This window comes from Eublepharis macularius, chromosome 2 (assembly GCF_028583425.1).
Source record: "Eublepharis macularius isolate TG4126 chromosome 2, MPM_Emac_v1.0, whole genome shotgun sequence".
Classification (NCBI taxonomy): Eukaryota; Metazoa; Chordata; class Lepidosauria; order Squamata; family Eublepharidae; genus Eublepharis; species Eublepharis macularius.
In genome coordinates this window covers 131,858,539-131,881,838 of record NC_072791.1, presented here as the reverse complement: position 1 = coordinate 131,881,838, position 23,300 = coordinate 131,858,539, and the positions used below count along the sequence as shown (strand labels likewise).

The 23,300-nt window shown below is 41.8% G+C and overlaps 1 protein-coding gene across 3 annotated transcripts in view; it reads left to right on the top strand.

Moving 5' to 3' along the window:
- Nucleotides 1–23,300, top strand: part of SLC22A18 (solute carrier family 22 member 18) — a 121,705-nt gene that overhangs the window by 80,434 nt on the left and 17,971 nt on the right. For 2 of the 3 annotated variants that reach the window (XM_054971598.1, XM_054971601.1), the window contains 2 exons: nucleotides 20,526–20,672; nucleotides 21,638–21,739. In XM_054971598.1, the coding sequence (XP_054827573.1) occupies nucleotides 20,526–20,672; nucleotides 21,638–21,739 (249 nt within the window). The remainder of the gene's footprint in view (nucleotides 1–20,525; nucleotides 20,673–21,637; nucleotides 21,740–23,300) is intronic. The other variant, XM_054971600.1, reaches the window with a different exon arrangement.

The window sequence follows — 23,300 nt, the reverse complement described above, 5'->3', positions numbered from 1 at the left end:
AGAAACTGAGAATTTTTGTTCCATTCATGAAGCTTGATCTGCTTGTACAAGAGTGTGTTTCGGAGGAATTTCTTCTAATTCCACCTTCTTAGTACAGCTTCTCATAGGTTCCCTCTTGAGAATGCCATTCATTAGATTTCAGGGGTTCTGAAATGGGATCATGATTAAAGGCCGTGAAATCTGCCAGGAAGTAAGGTAACAGATATGTATCATCCATAGCAGGAGGGACCCAAATCTCATGGCTAAGAACTGCATACATTGCCCTCCATTGCTATTCTTGATTGCACAGTTGGTTAATGTCAGCTAAAAGAGAAGTCTGGCTCAAACATTTACTGCTTTTGAGTTGTCAATGTTATCTTAAGAATTGTAGGATCTATTGACTAGGTCCCCCACACACAACCCCCAACAAACAATAGTACTAAATGGGAAGTAGGAGGAAAGAAGCATCAACAAGCTTGGGGGTTATTGGTATAGTTTCTGGTTTGCACTCTGCTATGGGCACTGATTCTGCTGGTCTACTTGGATGAGTAATGTTCAGCAGGACGAGTGACACAATTGACATCCCTATGGCTGTAGCTGGATGAGGGCCTTTTCTTAAAAGAACCAGAGTAGAGATGAGCACGAACAGCAATACGAACTAAAAAAAACCCACGAACAGCCCAATCTGCTGTTTGCGAACAAGCTGTTTGTGAGGCCCCATTCTAAACAAACTGGTGGTCGTTGCAAGCCTCCTTCATTGCTGTTTGTCAAGCCAGACAGTCTGGCACCTGCAATCAAGTCCCATGGCAACGCAGGCAGGGATTGTCTGAACTCTGTCTGAACTCTTGCTGTTGCCCTGGAGCTCCAAATATGTTACAAGAGGAAAAGACCAGGGGGGAGGGGGGCTCCCAGCTCTGGCTTTCAAAGAGAGACAGCTACTGTTAGAGAGACAGGGTGAGTGAATTGGAGCTTGGATTTTCTTTGTGTGTGGTGGGATAGGGATCTGTCCCTTCAGGTTCCAGGGCTGCTGCCATGGTCTGGGGCCAAGATATTATTTATTATTTCCTGCTGCCTGCTCAGGTAGGGTTTCTGGGAGTGGTGCAGTAGGGATCTTGATGGCTGGAGGAGAGCCTGCTGGCCCCCACGGACAACAAACAACGAACAACAAACATGTTCATGACAGGATCATGTTCCTCAGTGTTCATTGTTTGTGGATGGCAACAAACAACGAACACCATGTTCGTTGTTTTTTTTCTGTTCATGCCCATGTCTAGACTGGAGTTCTGTTTTATTTCGTCTATTTGTCTAGCCCCTTGACCTTTATTCCCAGATGCCTTGATTTTTTTTTTTTTAACAAAAAATATTTGGCATGGATTCTGGGGCTCAAGCAGAAAGCAAAACAAATGAATGGGTGAGAGGAGACAAGGTTTAATGGCATGAAGGCAATCACAAATATTTTAAGAACACAATGTGTTCTTTAAAGAGGATGATTTCAAGAAAGAGTCCTAACTTGGAGCTGAAGCAATTATGGCATTCAGAATGTGGAACAATTCTAACAAAGTTAGAATTACTCAAGACTCATCATTAAGTGACAGCCGCATAGGCAATCTGATGGAGGAGAGCCAGCAGCTGAGTTAAATAAGGAAATTGTTCAACCATCATGATGATGTGTAAGTATTTGTCTTTATGCCAGTATACATTCTGGAGGAAGCTCCCAATAGCACAAGGGATTAGGTAAGTAGTCTGCCCACGCCTTCCAAGAAGGGGTCAACTTGCCCTTCAGGTGAGGGATCATCTTTATGATGTAGAATGTGTGTAAGAGGTACATGACAGATGAATGAGTGGAGGTCTACTGTTATGCATTTCTTGAGTAGAACGAAGGCTCCTGAGGCCTACAAAGCTATTGGTGTTTGAGTGCCAGCACGGCCAATCAGAACTGTTACCTTATAGTCCAATCGCTGTGCTGAAAAATAGATATTTGTATATAGTTCATGCAAACAAAGGATTGTAGCTGCTTACATTGGATTGGTTGTTGTAAAAGTGGCTATGGTTTCTACAAGTATACATTGGGCTCTGTTGAGCCTGAGTCTTCAGTCTGTCTGCTTCCAGTTTTCATTAAAGATGTTTATTATAATAAAGAGCTGTTAATCTCAATATACAATATCTAATTAGAAGATGCTTGTCTATTATCAAGAGCATGGTACTGTTGCTTACTTTCCTCAGTTCATTCAAATGATGGATCTATAGATGTATGTAGATACTGTTATTCACTATCTGTATAGAAACTTTATTCAAATAACCCAGGCCAGGGACCTTTCTGCACATTTGCAGTACCATCCTAAGCAGAGGTACACCCTTCTCAGTCCATTGACATCAACCGGCTAAGATGGGTGTGTCTCAGTTTAGCACAGCACTAGCAGTTGCATGAGTCATAAATGCAAACTAAGTTCTGATTTCTCTCTCTCTCCTTTAAGTCCTGGAAGCAATTTTACCCTATGGGAAAACTAAAGTTTCAGCTAGTCCTTATAAGCATTGTTTTAAATCCACCACCACTAGATGAAATGAATGCAGTGATTATGGGCTCAAGGCTTATTTAAGTATAAGCCAATCCCTTTCTCTGCATTGAATTTCTGGTTTCTTGCCATACAGCATTTGCTTTCAGCAAAGCATCCTAAGGCAGCCAGGAATTACTGGTTGGTTCTGAGAAGATGAGGGGATGCTTTGTGTTTAGTTTGTCTCCTTTTTCATCTGTGCATCAAATATAATGAGTAGTCAAAGGACTCAGTCCATTAAGAACTGCAGTTGTACAATCTCCATGAATATCAAGGGAGCCTGGAAACATAAGACTGGCAAAAAAACACTGGCAATTGTGCAGACCTGTGCTTGCCCTTCAGGTGGCTATTACAATTGGCTCCTTACCATTTAACACAGGCCCTCTCTTCAGTAATTGACCAGTGCTTACTTAAGAAACAGATCACACCTAAGAGTTATTTCCCCCTTAATATCAGATGTTTTGAAGCTTGTTCTGGTTACTCAAGAGTGTAGGAAATGTATTTGGTGCATGTTCCTCACAAGTGAACAGAGGAAGGTGCCTTATACTGAGACTGTTCATTGGTCTATGAAGGTTATTATTGTCTGCTCTAATTGGCAGTGGCTCTCCAGGGGCACAGGCCGAGGTCTTTCACATCACCTACCACTTGATTCTTTTAGTTGGAGATGTCAAGGACCTTCTGCATGCAATGAAGATGCTCTGTCCCTGCAGTCACATCTCCACCCATGCATAGTTTCATTCTGCTGTGTGATACAATCACATGTTCCCAGAGCTCAGTCATGGAGCTGGAAATATGTGTGAGCCAACTGGAGAGCCAAGGCTCAAATTAATTAGGCAAATAAATTCAAATCCATCTGAGGCTGGATTCAGAAAATTCCTTGGAGTACATTGGCCGTTGAAGGCTGCTGGAAATGTATGAAAGTGCTGTAATAAATGGCTGTGTGATAAGGAAAGTAGTCAGTGGAAATCTGACAGAGCTATCTTGACCTGTACCAGTTTTTTTCCCTACTTCTAAACCTGAAATGGGGAGGGAGATTTTATAATGGAAATGAACACGGTTCAGTATAAAAATATATTGTAGAACAGACAAATAGACAACAGAAACCAGAGATTTATAGACCTTACAGATGAACAAGTCTCCAAGTACAATATGGGCAAGCCCCAGGAAGCCCATGAATGTTGTCTGAAACCATCTATTTGAAATTTAATTGTTTTGCAATATGGAAACCTGTAAAAGGTAGATGTTTTCACCAAAGACACTTCAACCAAATCAACAAATCCATACCACAATTTGGAAGGATAATCCCTGTATTCTGAAATAATTGAGATCTACATGTAACTATTTACTCATTTATTTCCTTCATTTATAGTCCACCTTTCTCACTGCGAAAATGCCCATCTTGCAATTCTTATATTAACGGGAGGGAAGTGCTTAGAAAACAAGCATTTTTCCATGAGCAAACCCAGTGTCAGACTTCGCTACTTTCAGAAATTCTTTTTTCCAAATAATGCTCCATAGATAAGAACTGCTGTTATGGTACCTCCCAATGTGATTTAAGTTTATCTCTCTTGTGTATTTTCCTACCTTCAGATCTAAAAATACCTTATGCACAATAACCATTGTAATGGGCTTGTGAAGGGAAGAAAGATAGATTTCCTTGTTAGAATGTATTTATTGGGAGTTTCCAATTAAATATTTCCACTGAGGGTTCAGAGGCTTATCTGTCTTTGAAAAGACACAAAGACAAAGTTGTTTCACCTGCAGCGTGTGTACACAGTCATGGGCGGCTCTTATTATGTCACTTGCAAACTATTTCCTTCCTCTTTTGTATATTAATGACAGATCAGATTCCAGTTAAGGTAAAGAGCCTTCTGTTCATGCTACTTCAAAAGAGGTCATGTTACAAAGACAAGCACATTACTGGGCGAGAAGAGGCCCCGGCAGCATCCTTATGGAAACTTCGCAATAGGGAAGTCTACAACGAAGTCTCCAAATCCAGAATTGAGGAGGTGGGCGGGTGGGGGGGGGGGAACTGCATGCAGAAGTTCTCTGGTTTGTAGTACGTTCCCATCTGGCATTTCATGTATGCTTACACAAAGCTACATGGAGGTATTTCCCTAGAAAACAGACAATTTCTATGAGCAAACCTAATGACAGACTTAATTTTAATCTGAGTGTATCCGTATAATGTATGTCTTGTTTTCATTACAATGTGGCAACTTTCAGGAGTGTTTGCATGAATGTCAAGTTCCATGATTAAGGTTTTACAACCTTACAGTACCTGCTTCTTCCATTTTATTATAAAGGACTTTTTTGTTTTTGCAAATGCAACCTCAGTGATTGTTTTAGCAAGGAAAACATCATTCTAATAGAGGAAAATGTTAATCCTTTCCTCCCCTGCCATTTTCTTCCTAAAGGAAAAAACCCACATTTAAGCTGCTTTTATTCCTGGATGGGAAAAGTTAACATGACCAGTATTATTTTCCCCATGGGGCGGGGGAATTAGCTCAGCATAAATAAATGAATGAGTTAAAAGGGTTTAAAATAAAATATTATATAAAGAAAATGATTAAAGATTAATTGTGGGTCTTACAGTGTTCTAGTGGCATTGTTTTAAATTTTGTAATCTGCCTGAGTCTCAGTGAAAAAGGCAAACTGTAAAATAAATGAATCCCCCCTTCCCCATGCAGCTATCCTCCTTGATAAAGCAATCCCCAAGGGTGAATTTGCAAAAGTAAAAATATTTCAAAAGAACAGAAGAAACCATAAGAAGTAGTTGAGTCCTTATTAACTATGAAAGCCTAACTGTGCCACCCATTTGAGTGACTAAGTTCCATGTTAAATTTTCTGCAGTTTTTCTATCTTGGGGTGCTGGTATGCTGCACTACTTGTTGTTAAGTGTCAGGAAGTCCAACTCAAAATCCACTTCAGCATGACCTCTCCATGTGGCCTTAGGTGAGCCTCTCTCTCTCTCTCTCTCTCTCTTGTCCGCTCTCCTCCCACACCTTAAAGCTACAGTAAAGATTATTAAGAACACTGGACTTCCGGTTTGGGATCCATGGAGGTCTAACGCAGATCTTAAAGCTGAGCTGTCCGGACTGCTGTTTTGAGGGCTGGAGGGGCCGAAACTGCCCGCAGCCAACTGCTCTCAGGCGGAGAGCAGGCTTAGTACGCTCAAGAACCTCAGGGCACGTTGATCTCGGGCGAGGGGGGGTCCTGCGCAACGGACTCTCTCCCGACCCTTGAGGTCCGACCCGAAGACAGGTTTTGCCAAGATCTCTGCAGTAGCTCCGGAGCCAATGCGGTTGGCATAAGACCTACATGCCCAAGCTTCAACAGGGATAAGAAGAATTGAAGGGAATTGGAGACTGAAACAGTGATTACAACCCGCGAAAGCGTTTAAGAAGGTAAAGATTACTATCTCTTGAAACGGGACAGATTATTCAAAGTAAAGAAACATTAAAGTAGATTGGAAAACTGCAACAGATTGATTAGAAGGAGGGGAAGTTCCGGCAAGAAATGTATTTTAAAAAGGACTAAGTAAAAAGAAGTTATTAAGAAAATTGGACAATTGTTTTACATACCTGTGGTAACAAAGAGATAGCAGGCTGTGAGAAAGTTTCACCATCGCGAGAATTGCTGTGAGAGGCCGGGAAACAGGAAGTACGTAACAGTGATAGAGTTGCTGGAGAGGAGCGGCCCTTTCTGGACTACAGAAAGAAGGGAATTGCCATTTTTGAAAGGGGAAGAGTCGCGGCTTCAGCGGAAGAGGAAGTAGGCCATATTGGATTACAAATAAAGGGGAATAACCATAGAGAAACCATAGAGAAAAGACGCCCGACATTTTGGACTCTTTAATTGACTTTTTTGGAATAAGACCGGGACATTTAAACTAAGAGAACATTAAGTTAAACGCCACGGAGCTAAGGAAGCGAGTGGACTCGTGGGAGCGAGGCAAAGCAAGCCCCACGATGTCGAAAAAAGAGTGTCAAGCGGCGATAGAGAACTTGGACAAAAAACTCTCAGAAGGGATTAAGGAGCTTAAGGACATGATACCCGAGCTGGCAAAAGAGTTTAAAGAGACACTTAAGAATGAACTGGCAGAAGTGAAAAAAGGTATGGAAACGATACAAAATGATTTGCAAGCGACACAACAAAGAGTCAATGTAGTAGAAAATGCAGTGGAGACTTTAGCAGACACGCAACGAACTGAGATGAGGGTGATGAGGGGTAGAATGGCAGTTGCGGAGAGTAAACACATGGAGAAGCAGCTGAGGTTTCGTGGCTTGCCAGAAGTGGAAGGAAAGACGGCCCAAGAACAGATCACTGACGTGTTGGCTGAGTACCTGGGGAAGGAGGAGGAGGAAACTGTGGCTACCCTAGATGTGCTGTACAGAATAAATTCAAGATTTGCGACCCAGAGGAAATTACCAAGAGACGTGATTGTGCAGTTCACGACTAGAAATATAAGAAAAATGATTGTGAGCAAGCAATTTCAAGACCCATTGGAGGTTGATGGCAAGACGGTTATTATTATGAAGGAGTTAGCCAGATCGGTGCTGCTAGACCGGAAAAAATACAAAACTTTAGTCCAGATCCTGAAGGACATGAAAATAAGGTATAGATGGGAAATGCCTGAAGGAATGTCCTTTGAATTTGGCGGAGTGAAAAAGCGCATTAGATCTGAACTAGAAATGGAAAAGTTCATTAGGGACAATGAAAAGGACTTACCAACAACAAGGCTATGAATATGGAGTGTAAAGTTTTATCTTGGAATGTAAACGGACTTAATTCACCCAACAAGAGAAAAAACATTTTCCACTGGCTATTAAAACAAAAATGTGATATTGTGTGTCTACAAGAAACCTATATGGGAGTAGTACTGTATATAAAAGAGGAGCTACAGCCAAAATTAGTGTTGAGAGATGCGGAAGCCAGATTTTTAGCAGTGGAATGTATATGGAACTTAAAGAAAGTGTTGGTGATTGGAATTTATGCACCTAATGGAGCAAAAGAAAGCTTCTTTGAGGACTTGAGGAAGCAATTGGATGAACTTTCTTATGACCAGATAATTCTTGCTGGGGACTTTAATGGAGTTACTAATTTGGATCAGGATAAGAAATCAGCAACTGTACAAAAGAAAAGAAGATTATTACCAAAGACTTTTTTTGTATTAATGCAACAAGAAACTTTGGAGGATGTATGGAGAAGACAGAACCCTAAACGCAGACAATACACGTTTTTCTCGGCGAGACACTCTACGTTATCACGAATTGACATGATCTGGGCCTCAAAGGACTTAGCGCTTTGGACTAAGGATGTGGAAATAATGCCCATGGTAGGCTCAGATCACAACCCAATTATGTGGGGGTTTGGAAAAAGAACTAAAAGGAGAGGATGGAGAATAAATGAGGATCTGTTACAAGAGGGAGAAAATATGGAGACATTGAGAAGGGAGACTAAGTTCTTCATACAGCACAACATGAATGGAGAAGTACCAACCAATAAGGTATGGGATACTTATAAGGCAGTAATCAGAGGCATATTAATGGACTTAAATGGAAGAGCCAGGAAAAAAAGAGAAGAGAAGAGACAGGAGATTATGGAGAAAATAAAAGCCAAAGAGATACATTTAAAGAAAAGACCAGGGAAAAAGAAGATATATCAGGATATTAGAATCCTTCAAGAGCAGTTGACGGCAATGAACAATAAAGAACTGGAATGGAACCTTAAGAGAATGAATCAAAAGTCGTTTGAGGGCGCAAATAAACCTGGGAAATATTTGGCGTGGCAACTGAAGAAGAGAAAGGAGAAGAGGATAATAAATAAAATATGTGATGACAATAAAGTACTCCTGGAACAGACTGCTATTAGCAGAGCCTTTTACAAATTTTATGCAAAGTTGTACAATAAAAAAGAAGTGAATAAAAACTCAATAGCAAGATATTTGGAGAAAATGAAACTCCCAGTAATTTCGGAAGGATGGAGAGATAAACTGAATAGTGAAGTGACGGAAGAAGAGTTAAGAAAGGCAATACAGTCAACAAATTTGGGAAAGGCGCCAGGACCTGATGGACTGACAGCTAAATTTTATAAGGTAATGGTTAATGAACTGGTGCCATTCCTAAAAGAAGTGATCAATAGAGTTTTGAAGGACCAAAGAACTCCAGATACTTGGAATGAAGCTAACATATCATTGATCCCTAAAGAGGGACAAGACCTGACCAACATTAAAAATTACAGACCTATTTCGTTACTGAATAATGATTATAAAATCTTTGCGAAAATATTGGCGGAAAGAGTAAAGGGATGGATGTCCGAATTTATTGTGGAGGAACAAGCTGGTTTTTTACCAAATAGACAAATCAAAGACAATTTAAGGACAGTTATAAATGCTATTGAATACTATGATAAGCGTTGTGACAAGGAGGTTGGATTCTTCTTCGTGGATGCTGAAAAGGCATTTGATAATTTGAACTGGGACTTTATGTTTGCCACCATGGAACAGCTACAGATGGGGGAAAGATTCATAAGAGCAGTGAAAGAAATTTACAGGGACCAGAGTGCAGCAATTGTGGTGAATGACGAGGTGACTAAGAAACTGACTATAGGTAAAGGTACAAGACAAGGTTGCCCATTGTCTCCACTGTTGTTTATTTTGGTTCTGGAAATATTGATGATACAGATTCGAGAAGACGATGCAATCCGTGGAATAAAAATAAAAGAGTTTTCCTATAAGGTCAGAGCATTTGCGGATGACATAATGTTAATTGTGGAAGACCCAATTGAGAATATGCCAAAGGTAATAGAGAAAATTAAGGAGTTTGGAGATCTGGCAGGATTCTATGTAAATAAAAAGAAGTCAAAGATACTATGTAAAAATATGACTAAACAAAAACAACAGCAATTAATGGAGATAATAGACTGTGAAGTAACAAATAAGGTGAAATATCTGGGAATTGAATTGACTGCAAAGAACATAGATTTATTCAAGAATAATTATGAGAAACTGTGGACTCAGATTGAGCGAGATGTGATTAAATGGAATAGACTGAATTTGTCATGGTTGGGAAGAATTGCAGTAGTTAAGATGAATGTGTTGCCAAGAGTGATGTTTCTGTTACAAACAATACCAATTATTCGGGACTCTAAGCAGTTTGAAAAATGGCAGAGGAAAATATCAGACTTTGTCTGGGCAGGCAAGAAGCCTCGAGTTAAAATGAAAGTACTGCAGGACTCAAAGGAGAGAGGTGGAATGCAGCTGCCCAACCTAAGACTCTACCATGACACAATTTGTTTAGTGTGGTTGAAAGACTGGATGAAGTTGAAAAACCGCAAACAACTGGCCTTAGAGGGATACAAAAAAATATTTGGATGGCACGCATATCTGTGGTATGACAAAGTAAAAGCAGATTCTATGTTTCTACACCATTATATTCGGAGAAGCCTCTTTACAATTTGAAAGAATATAAAAATTACCTACAGGATGGAATTCCCTCCTTGGTCGTTCCATACGAAGTATTAGATCCGAGAGCTGTCGACAATGAACAACAGTGTTTAACGTATAAGGAGATAACGCGAATAGAATTTTCTAAACTAAGAATTAAGACACAGGAGGAGTTGTCTCCAAGTTATGACTGGTTTCAATATAGACAGATTAGAGATCTTTATAATTCAGACTGTGTGAAGGGAGGGATAAGAATGGAGAATTCGGAGTTAGAGGAGGTAATTTTGCAAGAGGATAAAAAGGAAATCTCTAAGACTTATAAAGTGTTGTTAAAATGGTTTACAGAAGACGAGACAGTCAAAGTTCAAATGGTGAAGTGGGCAATAAACTTTAACAAAGAAATAACAATGGAGGCGTGGGAATACTTGTGGAAAAATACGTTGAAGATTACGACATGCACCAACATTAAAGAGAACGTCTATAAAATGATTTATCGTTGGTATTTGACACCAAAGAAAATTGCATTAGGGAATCCGAACATGTCTAATAAATGCTGGAAGTGTAAAAAGCATGAAGGATCTTTGTATCACATGTGGTGGACTTGTGAGGTAGCTAAGCAGTACTGGGGGGAAATAATAGAAGTAATAAGTGAGATTTTACAATTTCAAGTTAATAAAAACCCAGAACTGCTGCTACTGAACTTGGGAATGGAAGATATTCCAGCACAATATAGGACATTGTTATTTTATATGACAACAGCGGCTAGACTTTTATATGCGCAAAAATGGAAAGTACAAGAAGTGCCAACTATTGAGGATTGGATTTATAAATTGCTGTACATGGCGGAAATGGACAAAATGACAAGGAAACTGAGAGATCTCGATCCAGGACAGTTTAACACGGATTGGGAGAAGCTGAAACATTATCTGGGGAAAAAATGGGAGGTTGGAGGAGAACTGTGGCAGTTTGAAAATTACTGAAATACAATAAAAGAAGAGAGAAGTGACTATACCGGGGGGAGGGAATTTAAACAAGGAGTTCTAAGCAATTATTTTATTTGATTACCACATATAGTAGTAAATAATAGAGGTGTTATTATAAGAATTATAAGGATATAAGTTAACTAAATATATTTCTGGCTGATAACTGTATAATAGATAAATTATGTTTTAAAAAAAGGGAAAGAAGTATATAGTAACATAGATTATAAGTTAAATTGATTGACATATATTGAATGTATACAGCGGTATAGAAGCATTTAGAAGTATGTGGAGTATGGGTCAAATTGGTTGACCCATATTGACGTGATTAAGTAAGAGAATAGTAAATGGATAAAATGTTATATTATTAAAGAATATATGCTAGAAATGTAATAGTTAGTCTTATAAGGTAAAAGGGGAAGGGAATAAAGGTAGTATTGTGTTATAACATAATATATAAGCTTAGAAGAGAATGAAAGTAGGTTTAATAGTATAAAGTAAGTTTGAAATGAGTAAGAAAAAAGATAGACAAGGGGTTGGGAAACTGTTGGAAGTCAACAAAAGGGGGGAAAGGGAGGGGGTTAGAACATAAATTATTTAAAGGGAAATGATTGTATGGAATATTTACATAATTTCTAATCCAATAAAATTAAAAAAAAAAAAGATTATTAAGAACACTTAACTTTTTGCAGGACAGTCTTGTCTGCTGCTATTACACTGGTAGTACCCTGATGTCTCCTGCAATACTTTGGACATACATGGACATTCTTAAAGGGCACCTTTAAGAAGGAAATCTTACTTGGCCATAACTTCCCAGCAAAGCTTATACCCTACCACAAATTTTGTTAGTCTTACAGGTGCTACTGGACTCTTGCCCTTTTCTACTGCTACAGATAGACTAACATGGCTACCCATCTTGATCTATTCCCAGCAAATGTTTCTTGTATGCTTAGATGTATCTGTCCTTCATGCCTTACATGCACATTAACTATGAAAGCCTAACTGTGCCACCCATTTGAGTGATTAAGTTCCATGTTAAATTTTCTGCAGTTTTTCTATCTTGGGGTGCTGGTATGCTGCACTACTTGTTGTTAAGTGTCAGGAAGTCCAACTCAAAATCCACTTCAGCATGACCTCTCCATGTGGCCTTAGGTGAGCCTCTCTCTCTCTCTCTCTCTCTCTCTCTCTCTCTCTCTCTCTCTCTCTCTCTCTCTCTTTCTGATGCAACTCTGATGTAGCTGCATTACAGTATTACATGGCTCCAAGATTTTAAACATTTAGGGAAAACACTTCCCACAGGCGGCTTCCACCATGCATATAAAAAAAGTCACACACCATGGCTAGGGTATATTTTCCTGCAAATCTGGGCTTTGCTGAAAAATATAAAAATGTAAAAAAAACCCCCAAGGGATTGAAATTCCTCAAAAGCACAAATGTTAGGGGAGGGGAGGTGCTTCAGCCCTGGAGTTTGCTTTCTCCCTTTGGGGCTGTGACTCAGTGGTAGAGAATCTGTTTGGCATGCAGAAGGCCCCAGGTTCAATCCTGGCATCTCCAGTTAAAAGGATCAGGCTGCAGGAGATGCAAAAGACCTCTTACTGAGACCCTGGAGAACTGCAGCCAGGATGAGTAGACAGTATTGTTTCTGACGGACCAGTGGTCTGGTTCAGGATAAGGCAGCTTCAGGTGCTCATCTGTTCACCCCTAAGCCACCACTGATTACCTTTTCAGTGGTCCATGCAGCATGAGACCAGAGGGGCTGTGTCAGGGGAGAGGAGAATGAGATTTCCTCTCTCCTGTGAGTCTTTGCAGGTCCCTCATTTTATAAATATATAGGCATTATTATAATTATTTTTCATGTTTTGGAGATCATCTCCCAATGATCATTTTATTATTAGATATTTGTTCATTGGCACAATAAGGAGTATGCATTGAATATCTCTGAGGAGTGCCACTCTTCATGACATCCAAGCCCTTATATCAGACTGGAGGAGGTAGGTAAGGAATGTTGGCTGAAAAGACACTTGGCAAAAGAGGCTCCAAGCACACCTTCACAGTCAAAAAGACAGCTCTAAGAAGATTTTCAAAATATCAGCAGTCTGGTGCTGTTCTTATGTGGATCAAGTAGAAGGTCTGGGTAACATAGACTGCAACTACAATATACAGGTTTTTGGGTGTATGCTGCTGAGTCAGTGTTCCTGAGCTCATAAAATATCTGGCGATTGGTGTAACCTCCACCCCTTAATATAATACTTGCTGGATTATTCATAGGAGCTACCAGTTCAACCTAGCTGTACCAGTCCTTTATGGCAGTTCTTTGAGGTCTCATTAGGTGAATTGGAAAGTTGCAAGATGTGAGTGCTCACTTCTAAAGAAGTGTTTGATACACTTGGTGCTACTTAACCACTCTCGATGAAAAGGAGCCACAAATTACTTGTCACGCTGTGCTAATGATGGTTCCTGAATATGAGTATGTGTTAGAACATGTCCAGCCTGATTCTGAATAGCCATTATTCTGTCTCATCCCATATAATGACATAGAATTATGCTGAAATAACCAGCGGCCAAGGTTCAGGTATTATGTGGTAATTGTTCTGTGGTATGCTACAGCACTCTCACCTATCTCTGTTCCTTATTCTAGTTACTGTCAGGTGATATGGATGAAAATTTATAAGCTGTTTAAGAGTTCAACACAGAGTTCCCTTTAAGTTCCTATAAAAATATGAGTTTGAAAAATCATTTTGGTTAGTAAGATCTTATTTACATGTGAAAGCTGATGAAGTCTCCTTTGACAGTGGTAGTTTGTGATGAGGGTTTCTTCCCTTTTTCTAAGCTTCTTTTTTGTGGGTATACCAAGCAGAATTCAACAGGTCAAACATGTTCTGCTGTAAGATACCATGATGAAGAACTTTCTTTGGGGGATCTTTGTGATGTTACATGCTCATACACTCCACATTGCAAGCCAATGGGAGGATATTGTGGTAGAAAAATTAAGGTGACAGCCCTATCCTTGCCTGGTAGTTTTCCATTTCTCCCTTGCCATATGCTAAGAAGGTGTATCCATCTCAAAGAATGTGGTATGTGTGGTAATCATGAATTCTTGAACACTGATTCAATTCAGGGGGTTCCTTCTCCCCTCTAATTGTAATGTGTAGCCAACTTTTTTCATGTTAACAGTGATGAAATCAAGTGAACTTAATGTTTTCCCCCAAAAGTAGAGGAAAAGCAACTGATTTTCCTGACCTCTTCAATCCCCATGCATTATGAAATATGGTGTAGCGAGCTACACACACCTAGTAGGGCTTCCTGAACTCTTGTAAAAATCTGGAAAAGTTTGTGGAGAAGCTGCTTAAAGGTGGTAGTAGTGAGCTACAGTCAGAGAACTGTGTGAGGATGATAGCAATGGATACAAGAAAGTGGTGGTGGCAGAGCAGGATGCTGCTGCTGCCCACCCAACCACCTGAGATTGCCTCATCTTGCCTAAATATAGAACTTTCCCTGTCACCTGAGGCTGAAAGGCCTCTACTATTGAATTGTAAACAGATGAGGAGAGACTTCCAATATACCCTGATCAGAGATCACCACCAGGCAACTGTAGAAGCTGGAGAGATGCTAACTGAGCAGTGTGGAGTCATGGCTGCAGAATGGGTAGCGTGAACATCAGCCAACTATGGCTGTTTCCATACAGCAAGGATTCTCCACATCATTTTAATCACCGCTGCAAATGGAAAGGCATGCCCATTGGCAATGGCACGTCCTCACATGGTACTTTTCTGCACATTTCCTTCTAATCTTTCTTAGACTTTTCCATATATGCTCTGCAGCAGCTCCTCATTGGCTGTCAGATCATGGTCGTCATGGATGCTGTGGTGACTCACAACCTTTTGTTGTTGTTTATGTACTAGCTAAAATGGTTCTATTAAAATTTGAAATAAATGGTTATAATGCTATTGGACAATATTGGCATAGCGATAATATTCCACCTGCTGTCTTGCAGCTTCTCCTCCCCATTCATTCTATACAATCAGAATAAAAGCTGCCTGCACTTCTAAGGGCTAGGGACTTTAAAAAAAAATATGAAAACTGGGAATTCAGAACAACTAAAATTTGAAATGGAAATACATAAGGGGCAATAGATCATTATAGTGTAATATCAGTTACTGTGTGTTTTTTTAAAATGCAACAAACCCTGCAGTTAGCACCACAGGAAAAAGAAAGTTGGGCAAATGGCACCCACGAGAGGCCAGTGGTGGGAAAAGGGTGCCAATGAGGATGGGGACTTTGCAGGACAGGAAAATATCCACCATTCTTTTCAGGCTCATGCTAACATGCTTGGCCTGTGTTCTTTCCAAAAGATCAGAGTAAAGCAGGTTTGGGAAAGAGTGTAATGAGGATAGGTAAATTTGTAATTAGTGCATGACATGCAGATGCAACCCTATATCTCTACCACCACTCTCCTGTGAAAGTATTGCCCCCCCCCCCCCGCCCCATAAGTGCTGCTCAGTGGTGGAAGACTTTTTTTTTTACTTCCAAAGTAGTGTCTCAAAAGCGGCTGCTGGTCAGCATGAGACAAAGAAACAAAAGAAGCATTTAGCTAGATTAGGCATCCACATATAGCAGCACTCTGTTTCTAACAGTAGCAAGCAGGATACAGTAATCGGAGTTACGTGTCTTTCAATTATGAATCAGGAAATGGATAATAAAAATAGGAATAAATTTTTCTTCTCCAATGTCTAGGTTATTCTGGGGGAAGGAGGTCTTGTTGAGCCCCAGATGATTTCTTTAATATTTAAAAAGGTGTGTTTTTTGTTTCATATGTCATTTCCTTTTCTGTTTCCTTGCTTCCATCTACTTCTTGACCTTTTTTTTAAAAAAGTATTTTAAAAAACTAACTTCTGTATTTCCAAGGGGCCATGGTTCTTGTGATATTAAGCAATCTTGAGAAGTTAACAGAAAAGAATCCATATTCATGGAAGAATCGATGCAGAAGGACAATACATGCACAGTTCCCTTGAGCTGCTTGGAATCCCTAAAGTATAACAGCAGTCAGGCTTTCCTCTGGCAAAATGCACAGCACTGCACTGCAGCAGGAGTCTGGGCCAAGATTCCCCTGGTGGGGTGGTCTCATGGGTATATAGGTTTTAGGATACTTGTTTCACTTGTGCATGTGCATATTTTTTCTTAACTGGCCTTGAAGAGGAGTAATACATCAAAACCAAGTGATAAGCAGTGATAAGTGGTGAGCATGCTATTCTCCTACAGCTCTCATAAGTTTAAGGAGCATAAGAAGCATACATTTAATGTGAAAACAAACTCTTTCTCGAGTGCCAAAACAAGATCTCCAGGACTGTCATCATGACCCCCTCTGACCATCCCTCTGACCAGGCCAGTGACTCAGACGTGGAGGGCTCAGAGGACGAGCCTTGAGAGCAGCAGGGTCAGGACAGGCCTGGTGCTGCAGAAGCACTGATTGACCACACACCAGAGATCACTCTACCAGAGCCTGCGAGTCCTTGCCGCCTGCTTCAAAGACCACCATTGGCCCCCAACAGGCAGGACAAGATCCAGGGCCCATAGCCTCTCCAGATCATCTACGCTGTAGGAACGGTGGTGGGAAAGGGCCCAGACAGAGGGGGCACAGAGAAGATGAAGTGCAAGTCTTGTAGCTCACCACCTCCTTGGAAACTTGGAATAGGACTCTGGCTAAGATACTTTCTTACAGGACCGTGGCCAGAGCAAAGCCTCCTGAGTCCCCAACACCTGCTGGCAGATGCAGCTGGGCCTATTTAGTCTGAGACTTGGCAGCGTTTCAGTGCTGGAGCAACTGGTTCACTTTGTACAAGCCTTGTGGTCCAAGCTCTAGGCTCTGAGCCCCCTATCTCTCCACTCCCAGCCTCAAGCCCTAAGCCTCCAGCTCCCTTGCAGGCTAGCTGGCCAAGCAACTGACTCCTGAGGAGACTACCAGCATAGGACAAAGACGATACAGACTATTCAGGCCTGGCTCAAAAGGCAGGTTAAGTACAAGATGGAAAAATGGTGGTACACCAATAACTCTTCATATTTACAACTACAACTTTTCATTGCCATGGAACATGTTGGTAAAGCAGATCAGTAGAAACCTCTTTGCAGCCATGGGAAAATAATGAATGATTATACCTTAGCAATTTTTCATAGCTTTCCAGTTGACATGAATAGATAGCTGGAGGTTAACTAATTTGATCGTTCAATTTTACCTATAGTTAGTGCCTGACATCATCGAAGCCTGAAAATCAGGATTGGTATGAGTTGCAGCGATTCCTACAGGAAGCAGAAAGTGGGCCTTCCTCTGAGCTCTACCTCCCCTGTGCCTGACTCCCAGTAGGACATTCAATGCTGATTGGAAGAGATGGCAACAACAGGAATGCACTGTATCATTCTCATATCTGCCTTGCAAGCCTCTTCTCTCCTGTTTATTACCCTTCCTGGAGCACTGCCATAGCCTCCAAATCTGGGCATGGATTAGAAAATGATGGACACAGATCCTCACTCACTTGTTCCACAGCCTTGGCTTTGAGGGCATTTCCAGTCTTCAATTGCTAGCCAGCTGGGGCACCATCCTCCTTTCCACATTACATTTTGTCTGTGCAGAGATAATTGTAGTGTGCCAAGTAACCACTATATGCACTTCTCCTCCTTTTCTCATCTGTCTCTTTCCAACTGACACGTATACAGGCACACAACTTTAGACATCATGCTTTTCTATGGAAAGTTCTTTCTACACAGTCACTCAAAGATGGGGCCTAATTGTAGTGGAGCCATTTCTGAAATCCCAGTAACAAAAGTTCAGTATCCTGTGTATGTACAACTGGTGGCAGAACAACATAGGTAAGCTGTGGATGGATAGCTATACTTCCATTTCTATATTGTGTATATTTGTATTTATAAAACAAGCTGGAAAATCCTCAAAATTTGGACATTTTCTGTTGCTGTTCCCCGTTTAGCATCCCCATTCCCCCAATAAGCATCTCTGGATAAGTAGAATTCACTAGTTATCATACGGCAGAGTAGAGTACAACTTCCAATGATTTGATTTTAATGTTAAATGTAAAGAAATTTTTTTAAAAAAAGAAGGCTCCCCAAAAGATGCCAGCAGATGAGAAGAGAGTTGTGTTTCTCATCAGTCACTGATCACGTCATCACTAAACTGTGGCAACACTGACTTGCGCAACCAAACTCCATGCAACAAGCACAGGCGGCAGCAACCAGGAAGTTCCCCGCGGCCTCCGTTGCCCTTTAAGTATCATCCGCAACTTGGCTTGACTAGCTGGAACGTCTGCCCTTTGGACTCAAACAGTATCCATCTGGATTAGAGTGTGTTTGAAATTTTGTGTAGGGAATGGATCTCAAGGGGGGGGGTTGAATTAAATCAAAAATATGTAATTAAACTATAGTGACATGGTACACCCCACAGGAGATGTGTGCATTTTAATACTATATACCTTATTGTATATGTTGTTCTTCCTCCAGAGAGCCCAAAAAAGCTTACATGTGGTTCCCATCCAAATACTGCTCAAAGCCACAACCGGAGCTGAAGCAACAGAACTGACAGTTGCTTTCAGGCACTTCTCTGGAGATGAGAGCTTGCATTGATAGTCCCCCCACCCTTTTCTCTTCCTCCTGATTGTCATATCTGCCTCCCAAACTTTCTTTGGTAGTATTATTAATCCTTTTGATCTTTTTTGAAGTATTCTAATGTGGCTGATGTGGTTATATTGCTTCCTCATTATTGATTGAATGATGTGTTTCATTGTTATAATTGCAGAAAATTGGCAGCTGCCTCAGTTAGCTACACTTGCTGAGAAAGCAGGTTGTGCATATTTTAAATAAATAAAGTCCCTTAAAGGCATTTGAAGACTAACTAAAAGTTTCTTGCAAATGCATGTAACAAAACTCTGATAACTTTTAATTAGCGGGAAAAGCTTCAGGAGGAGTTTGGAGAATAAACTGATTTGCAGACTTTAGAGTGGAGAAAAAGGGAGAGTGCTTAACCCCTTTATTGCCTGCCACTTCTCTGCTGAAAATGCCCCCCTCCAGCCAATTCCATTGAAGGGCTTTCAAACATATTTGTCCTCACAAGCATGCATTTCGAATCATGGGAAGAAGGAGATGGAATAACTTGGGGAGCAATTTGAACTGGAGAAACAGCACATGTCTGCATACACAGGGCCACCAAGAAAGGGAGACAAAATTCCTGGGGCTCTGTCAACTGTCGAAGGCCCCTGAAGCTGGATTAATCATTCATTTAGCAAATGCATTTGTTTATTTTTGGTACAGTTCTGTCTGCAGCCACTAGGGGATGCAGGGAATGCCAAGCCCAGCAAAAAACCCAACACTCAGCTTCGTGGTACTTGGTGCTAGGGGTGTGCAGCCCAAAAATATTCGGGTTTCCCACTTCGGGTTTACCTGAAGCGGGAAATTTTTTTGGGAATAGCATAATTGCTATTTTACTTGCTTCGGTATGCTCCGTAAATATTCGGAGCATGCTGAAGTGTGTGGGGCAACTCCCTCACCCACACCTCCCACCCCCTCTGGGGCAACCTCTACACCCCCTGGCAACCCTTCCACACACACACCACCCACTTACCTGGTTGGAGGGAGAGCGAGAGGGACATCAGCTGGGCAGCGGGGTTGCCACGGCTGTGGCGGTGGTGGCGGCGGCAGTGGCTGGAGCCTGGAGACCTTTGCTGCTGCCTGAGGTGCAGGCTTAAGTCTGCAATCTCCACTGCCTCCGTTCGCCCAGCGATGTCGGGGCTAAGGAGCTGCTCGGCCCCAACATAGGCAGGTGAATGGAGCACCTGGCGGGGGGGGGGGGGAATGCAGGCTTATGCCTGCATCCCTGCCACCTCCTTCGTCCGCCAGTGTTGGAGCCAAGGAGTTTCCTGGCTCCAACAGTGGCGGCACTCAGCCACTCATTGGGGGAGGTCCCCGATGAGCAGCTGATTCAGGAGTTAAAATGCCCTGTCATGGAGGAGCATAGGGAGCTGTCATGGAGGAGCATAGGGAGGGAGGTAGTCCTGTAGGTATGCCGGACCAAGGTTGTGAAGAGCTTTGTGAGGGATATCCAATACTTTGAACTGAGCATGGTAACTAATGGGTAGCCAATGGAGTGACTGTAGGATGGGAGTGATGTTCATGCTCCTGCTCGTTCCTGATAACAGTCGAGTCATAGCGTTTTGCACCAACTCGATTCTCCTAGTTAGTTTAGATAGGAGACCTATGTATGGTGCATTGCAATAATCGTCTTGATGTTACCATAGCATGAATCCAGGTGGCTAGGTTGGCCATGTTAAGGTAAGAAGCCATTTTCCAAGCTAGAGAGAGGTTGTAGAAAGCATTTTTTGCGGCTGCTTTAACTTGTTTTTCTAGTAATAGTGCTAGATCTAGTATAATTCATAGGCTCTTAACTGAGTCTGCAAAGGTCAGATAAACTCCATCGAAAGTGGGGAGTATAATGTCCTTCAGGATCTCTGCCTTTCCAACAAGCATCACTTCCATCTTGTCTGGGCTCAATTTCAGTTTGTTCATTTTCAGTCGGCAGTGGTCAGGTGCACACAAGGGCAGGAAACAAGCAGCACCAGCCAGGTGCACAAGCAAGACATCGCTTCATTGCCAACTGGTCTGGCACAGCACAGAAACTTAAAAAAAAAAAAAAAACCCTCAGCTTTAGTGACAAAGCCAGTAAGTTTTACCTTTGAATCTTGCTATTATGCCATGTTTCCCTGTGCCTTATAGTTTCATTTCCACAATGAGTGGCCATTTGGATAAATCCTCCTCCCTAGCCTGCTGCAGGAGCCCTGGCTGGGACTCCTGGCCACCCGTCTGTCCTTGTGCTGTGCATAAAAGCACACTGAAAGGGAGGGCTAGGGTTTTTCCTTCACAGGAAGCGAAGTAGAGGGAAGATGGCCCTCTTTTCCCTCTATTTTTTAGTAGTAAAATTGGGAGACGGGACAGGTTGCAATGCTGGCTACCAGTCTCCCTTTCCAACTAAAAACACTAACCCAGAATTAAATGAAGAGGAAAAATGAGAAAATGGGATCATAGAAGAAAGCCAGAAGGCTTTCCAGGCAAGATGAAATGCCTCGTGCTGCTCCTCGACCCACATGAATTTGCGGTGGGAATGAGGGAGGTGGCCGGTTTCTCCATTCTTTCCTCCATTCCCCCCTGACAGTCACCAGAATTTTGTTGTTGTTGTTGAATTTAAACACAACGGTAGCTATATCATAATACTGCTATAATGCTATGGTGATATGCCTACTGCTGATCTTTATAAAAACTCAGCTGAGATGGGGGCAAATGGCAAGTGCAAGGAAAAATGAAAGCAGAATTGGCACCAGATGTGGGCAGGGGACCCAAACCCACTCTGAGTTTCAGGAAAGATTATACCAAAGCAGGTTTGGGAAGAAATACAACAAAACCAGGAAAAATGTAGAAGGTAGGTATGACAATGTCATTTGAAAGCCCTCCAAAACACACTGCTATTTGGTGGGGAGTGTGGCACAGAACCTCTGTGTGGAAGCAGCCATAGTTACAGCACTGGATTTCTGAGACTATGCAAACATTAATCTTAAGTTTCGGCTTGCATTTTGACCATTAAATCATCTGTGTATTTGACATTATATGTCTGCTGTCTCCTTTTTTCATAGGTTTTCCAGGGCCTAGTAATTGGACGTTTAACTCATCACTATGCAGAGCGGACTCTGCTCATGTTGAGTGTCTCTGTCTTCGGTGGAGTGGGCCTTGCTATGGTAAGTTCTCCCATTACAATATACTTGATTATGCTGCCGTTGAAGACTTGAGGACTTGAAGCTATATGATTGGATCAAGGCTAACATTTCTATGTGTGCAAGGAGGCTTGCAGAAACCTAAAGATAAAACTACACTGGTTGATGTGTAGGTGGGAGCTATGAACCAGCTGACATTTTATTGGGGAATAAATTTGCCATTTACACCAAAAGAGAGAGCGCACCCTGAAAGACTATGAGTGAGAGCATGTATTTGTCTCCCCTACACCCACCAGGGACTTGGACAATTGGTCACTGTGAGGAAAAGTGCTGCTGGGAGGAGTGAAAGTGGTGTGTTTGATCAACTGATCTTGACAAAAGCCCTGGAAGACTGAGAGCCTCGCTACAAGTGACATTTTACACGTGAAGGACACTTGATCATTTTTGCAAGTCTTTCTGGGAACTGAAGTCCCTCTCCCCCACCCCTTTTCCTTCTGTTCCTTCCCCTCTCTGTTAGAATGTCTGCCTGAAGAGACAGAGAAAGCCTACGGCAACAGCAGCTTTTGCAAATCATCTTGCTTGGGGAGGGGGGGAATGCTCTGGAGAAAGCTGAGAAGTTGCAGCTGCCCGCCCCCAAAGATCGTTGAGAGCAGGCTTGTGACTGGAGGAACGATTTGCAAAAGCTGCTGTTGCCACAGGCTTTCTCTGACTTTTCAGGCAGACATTCTAACAGAGAGGGGAAAGACACTAGGACTTCACCGACATGTCAGCTTTCTCCAGAGCATCCCCCACCCCCCAGCAAGACGATTTGCAAAAGCTGCTGTTGCCGTAGGCTTTCTCTGTCTCTTCAGGCAGACATTCTAACAGAGAGGGGAAGGAACAGAAGGAAAAGGGGTGGGGGAGAGGGACTTCAGTTCCCAGAAAGACTTGCAAAAATGATCAAGTGTCCTTCACGTGTAAAATGTCACTTGTAGCGAGGCTCTCAGTCTTCCAGGGCTTTTGTCAAGATCAGTTGATCAAACACACCACTTTCACTCCTCCCAGCAGCACTTTTCCTCACAGTGACCAATTGTCCAAGTCCCTGGTGGGTGTGGGGGAGACAAATACATGCCTGGTGCTGCTCCTGAGCGACTGTGGTTCTTCAACAGTTCTTAATGTTATATTATACTCCTTTTGACCAAGAAGTAGGCCACAGTTTTGCATACCAACATCCTTTTCATTGATTAGGCCTCAATCTATTCCTCTTGACTTAATGACAGGACCATAATATATTGTTTCACCCCATACCCAAAATATGATAAAGTGCAGTCAGATGGGTGCCCTCAATAATGGGTGTACAATGTGAAAGGGAGGAGTGGGTGGGAGATCTTTGGTTTTGTTCATAAGAGATAGAGGACAACCCTCTTTCTTTACTCTTTTTTTTACTAGTAAAAGTGGGAGTTTAGACAAGTCACCGATCTGGAAAGATTTGGGTGTGCGTATACACAGCTCTGCCTCTCTCTGTTCTTTAATCCTGGGTTTACAGTTTTAATTTTAAAAAGACCAGAAAAGATTGGATGTCATTCTGGGTTAGATGAAGTTCCCC